We start from the raw sequence: 5,044 nt of genomic DNA, 5'->3' as shown, positions 1-5,044 counted from the left end.
CACTGGTGGGCTGTTTACTCTCGGTCACCTTAATCAGACCAGCTGAAAATATTTCGCTGCTTGGATTCAGCATGTTGGGAATGGTAGCGTCTGTAAACTAGCGAGGGACGTTTGTGTTTCGGGCTCTCTTTTCCGCCATCTGCCCACAGGCCTGCAGCGGGGGTGCGCCGGGGATCCTCGATGCTCCGCCTCAATCGATTATTGTGAGTGGCGAGGGTAGATCGAACTCTCATATATATATATATATACTCTGTCACTCCAAAGAGTTTTTATTTCCAATGATGATGTGAGCTTCCTAGTGTGACATATAAGGATCTACGGTGTCGCGTATCTCCTTGGGCAAGTCTACGATGAGCGGTCCGGTGCCAGCTCCGTCGGTGGAGGCCCGACAAGGGTATGGCGCATTTGCGTCCTCAACGTCTTCCCAGCAGAAGAACCTCTCGCGTCGAGGAACGGAGCTCATGGCTGAAGAGGCGACTGAAGCAGTGCACACTCGACCAGGCAGTCCCGACAGACGTCGATTCTCCTCCACCTCCCAACTCTCTGGCGTCGACGCCGGCGATCACGAACCATCGCCGACAGGGGCGGCTCGACGGAGTCGTCGAGGTCTCTCGCTTTCCAGACTCGGCGGGCGTCACGCTATTCTTCCAGACAGGCGTCTCGGGCTTCGACTGCTGTCTGTGTTTATCACCGTCAGCTTGGGCATCTATCTCACCAAATATGCTTTTCGCTGCATCTTGCCGTCTCGACTTGCTGGCCAGAGTTCGGAAACAGCCTCCTCTGGCCTACACGAGGGGAGGCCTCTTTTCCCGCTCTCTGTTTCAATTTCGTCGGCAACTCGACATGCGCGCCGTCTGGCGGCAGCGGATGGGAATGGCGGCAGCGGTGAATCTCAGACGGATACAGAATCCAGTGAAGAGATCAAGGGCTCTTTCTGCGAGTCCCCAGGAGAGAGCGGAGCTGTGAGTGCCGGGCTGTTGGCGAGTTCGGGTGAAAATGACCAAGGGAGGGAAGCCCCAACCGGAGGCGCACGGGCGCCTGCAGTAGGGACGACTTCCTACGTCTTGGGAGTGGGAGGCTGGGGGGGTGACCCGCCAGGAGACCATCACGGTGGCCAAGTAGACGCGTCTTCGTTCAGCGGATTGGCACATTTTGAGCATCCGCCAGGGTCCAGATCTGCAGAGGCCGGCTGGCTCCGTCATTTCGCTAGCCAGTTGATGAACCTGGCTGCGGAAGCGTCATCTGTATTGCCCAAGGCAGTGCATAGCGCCGATTATGTAAGAGCAGCCCTCCAGGAGCTCACCGATCTCTATGCCAGGATACGTGCCCAGGCCGAGGCCGTCGAGAATGGAGGTGAAGCTGACGTACTGAACAAAAGGCCTGGCGACACCACACCCTCTGGAGGTAGCAGTGGACACGGAAGGACTCAGGAAGGTGGCAGCGAAGGGAAACACATTCAAATCACCCAATCCACAACGAGCAGCCGGAGCGGCCCAAGAGATGTGCCCGTTTACGACACAGGGCCCGGGAGGCCCCGCACCTCCCTCTTCGCTGGACTGACCTCTTGGAGAGGGAAAGGATCCTCCTTGGGAACAATTTTCGAATCAGGCAATTCCGAGCAACAGACCGAAGGCGATGAAGACGACGATTGGGTGCAGAGCAGGAGCGCGTTCTTCAAGATAGGCACGAGCGGCGGAGAAGATGAACAAGACAACTCTTCGCTGGAGGAGGCGCTGTCTGTCCTGCGAGGAGAGGAGGACTCCGAAGGAGGATGGAATCCGTTCTCGTCGGCAATAAGCACCAGTTCGGCATGGGACACGTTTTTGACACAACAGCGTGGTGAACAAGAGACAGCAACACAAGACGGCGGCGCGACTGGAGACTGGGGAAACAGACCGACATACAGTGCGGTCCTGCAGCGTCCCTCGCGGTCGACATCGGAGCCGCCGCCGAGTAGATCCTCGAGGGGATCGGTCTCGGTAAAAATACTGCATGGCCGAGATCGAGCAGGAGGGTTGCAAGGCCGGGCACCTTCGAGCCAGCGTCGACAGACGTCAGTCGAGCGAGGCAACCAACCCAGCGGGCCTGGCTTTCCTGGCAGGAGACCCACCAACCGTTTCCAAAGCATAGATCGGACCGCGGGAGGCAGGCGAGGAGGGTGGAGGACAGACGGTCTGTCAAGGCATGCACCGAGTACGCCGGCAGGGGAGAGGAAACCGGGGCTAGGCGGCGCGGGGAAGACCCGGCAGCGGGGTACAGGTCAGGGCGGGAGCGGTCCAGGGTCTGAGAAAGGAGGTGGAGGCGAATCGTCGAAGGATGTGGAAAGACGTGGTGGGGATTCGGGGCAAACGGGCGGGAGTGGAGGGGCAATTGGAGGTTCCGGCGGGGGCGGACGACGGCCGGGCGACGACGACAAAGACGATGAGAAGAGGAAGAAAGGGACGGGATCGTCGAGTGGAGGAGGGGACAGGAAACAACAGGGGAAGAAGAAGGAGGAAGCAGAGAAGAAGGAGAGGGAGAGGAAGGAGACGGAGAGGAAGGAGACGGAGAGGAAGGAGAAGGAAGATCGAAAGAGGAAGGAGGCAGGCGATCAACGTGGGAGCCGAGGAGTGAGCAGCGAAGCAGAACGATCGAGTGCGGAGAAAGGAAGGAAGAAGACGGCCAAAAAAGGGGCGGATAAGCAAACCACGAGAACCGATGGAGGAGGCGAGGAGGCTGCCAGTCAGACCAGTACGGCGACGGAGAGTGAGAAGCGAGATGTTGAAAAACCGAAAGACGAAGACACACGCATGGAAGGAGACAGCAAAGGTGGTGCACCCATATTGTCACTTGAGGAGACTGGGAGTGGCGAAGGCGGACAGCATGGGGCGGACGGTACTGCAACCGGTTCCGACGACGGCGATCAGGACCAGCCTCCGGCGCCAGCCTCCGAGAAAGACGAGAGCAAACAGAAAAAGAGCGGTGCGGGAAAACGGAAGCAGAAAAAGACTGGTGGAAAGCAGGGGCGGCAGACGAAAGGCGGAGACGGTGAGCCGTCAGCTGGCGCCTCGGAAGCCGGAGCTGCGGAGACAGTGCGATCAGTCCCGGGGGGAGACGCCCCTGATGGAGACGGAAAACATGTAGACAAACAGGGAGACGGCGACGCGCAGGCCGGCGCCGAGGGAACGGCGGGAGCGCCAGGGCAGCAGAGTGAACAAGGTGAGGGGGCTGAAGAGGCGGGTGAGCAGAAGACCGTCGCTGGGGCTGACGAGGCGACTGATGAGGCGGCGGCAAAGAGGGAGGCAGAGCGAACAGGAGCTCGGCCCAAGGTGCCTTCGACAAAGTCCAAAAAGAAACCGAAGAAGAAAGGTCAGAAGGAGGAACAGCCGGAGTCGGAACCTCCAGCACCTGTCCCTGAAGAGGACACAACGCCGGCCCGCGGCAGAACCAGGCATCGCACACATTGGGAGGCTACAGGGGCGGGAGCAGAGGGTGGCAAGAAGGCTTCAAAACCTGCTGCTCGGTCTGCTGACGGCGGGAGAGAACAGGATGGTGGAGCGGCTGGTGGGGTCTCAGGAAAGTTGCCGAGGGGCCCCGGAGCGAAGGCGTCGCCTTCCCCAACTGTGGATTTCGACGCCATGGCATTGAGTATAACGCGCAAGGTACAAGGCGTGCTTCGTGATTATCGCGAGGGAGTACAGAATTTCCATGAGATGCCGGGGGGAGAACAATTTGTGGAAAAATCTTTCGCTGGTAGCGACGCGGGAGACGATTTTGGTGTGGACGATTTCTTCCTGATTTCTAAATTCGTGCTGTTTCAGGCGGAAACATGTTGCCGACTTGATGCCCTGTGCGAGGTTGCAGATGGATTACATGAGCTGGAAAAAAGCAGGCAGCAAGAGGATGGCGCGGGATCTGACACAGCAGCACCTGGGGGAAGAGGCACGGAACCATCGTTGCTCTCTAGTATTGTGGAATATTTGCAAGACGCCAGTGAAACGGCGAGTTCAGTGGGACTACAAGTGCTGTCCAGGGAGGTTACCATGCGAAGCGATTCAATATCGCAGTGGCTTCTGCCACCAGTGCCCCACATCGCGCTTCCACCCTTCCCCCACCAAGACGGGTACAACCCTGATTCGAAGGAAGTTGTGTACACCGCTGAAGGAGAGCCTCTTCCAGCTTCGGATCCCGTGAGCGTTGTTAAGATTTTACAGGACCGCCTACGAGTCTGGAAATCTACAGGCGCAACTATTCTTTCAACGGTAGAGCAGCGATGGTGGAGACCTCCCTCTGACCCAGACGAGGCAAAGAGACAACACGAGCGCACGAAATTAGCGTTCGATTTGGCGAGTGCGTTTGTATCTGTGACGCTACTTGAGGAGAAAGCTGCCGAATGGGGGCTGTCTGATGCAGCCAACGCAATACACGATTCCGATACGAGACAGAGGGTCCAGCAAGCAGCAGACCTCCTGACCGCAGCCATCCAAGAGGAAGAAACAATAGGCCAGAGTGCGGTGCAAGAGTATGCAAGCATTGTTTACGATACAGCGAGAGCCAATGTGAAGAACCCGGAAAAGCGATGGGATCCTCTCCCCAGTAACGACCATGCACCAGACATACAGGCCGTCATGGAGCTACGGGGCGTGAAGGCCTCTGGGGCTTCAGCGCCGAATCAGGAAACAACGCCGGGAACGGCCGCCGTCCCCACGACGCAGGAGGAGCAGAAAAGCGATGAGGCCAGAGCGCCAAAGGAGTCGAGCGCCGATACCTAATCGAGATATTGTATAAATCGCGGTGTTGCTTCGAAAATGATTTTTGTAGCGGGCACAGCAGTGCAGCTGACAGGTTCCGTCACCGAAAGGACGGGCTTTTATGGGGCAAAGCCGGTATATCTAAGAAACGGCTGCGGAACTATGGTATGTTCGCGTGTCGCGCAAGCATGATTGAGCAGATGCGAGGAGCGTTGGCCTGGTGCGCGAGTGGAACTATGACTGGGCTTTTTCTCTCGCTTGTGTGTGATCCCCCACTAGGCAGGTGGGAAGATGACGGGAATCGGCAAAAGGGG

At 58.1% G+C, this 5,044-nt stretch overlaps 1 protein-coding gene across 1 annotated transcript; it reads left to right on the top strand.

Annotated features, from left to right (window-relative positions):
- Positions 1–350: 350 nt before the first annotated feature.
- On the top strand, positions 351–4,751 carry NCLIV_016560 (hypothetical protein; the record flags this gene model as incomplete). The annotated part of the gene is made up of 1 exon (XM_003881848.1): positions 351–4,751. One exon carries the CDS (start codon positions 351–353, stop codon positions 4,749–4,751), a length of 4,401 nt encoding a protein of 1,466 aa, XP_003881897.1.
- Between the last annotated feature and the right edge of the window lie 293 nt (positions 4,752–5,044).

The sequence above is a fragment of the Neospora caninum genome, chromosome VI, assembly GCF_000208865.1.
Source record: "Neospora caninum Liverpool complete genome, chromosome VI".
Taxonomy (NCBI): Eukaryota; Apicomplexa; class Conoidasida; order Eucoccidiorida; family Sarcocystidae; genus Neospora; species Neospora caninum.
The sequence above is the reverse complement of the archived record's forward strand: the minus strand, read 5'-3'. Positions and strand labels throughout refer to the sequence as shown.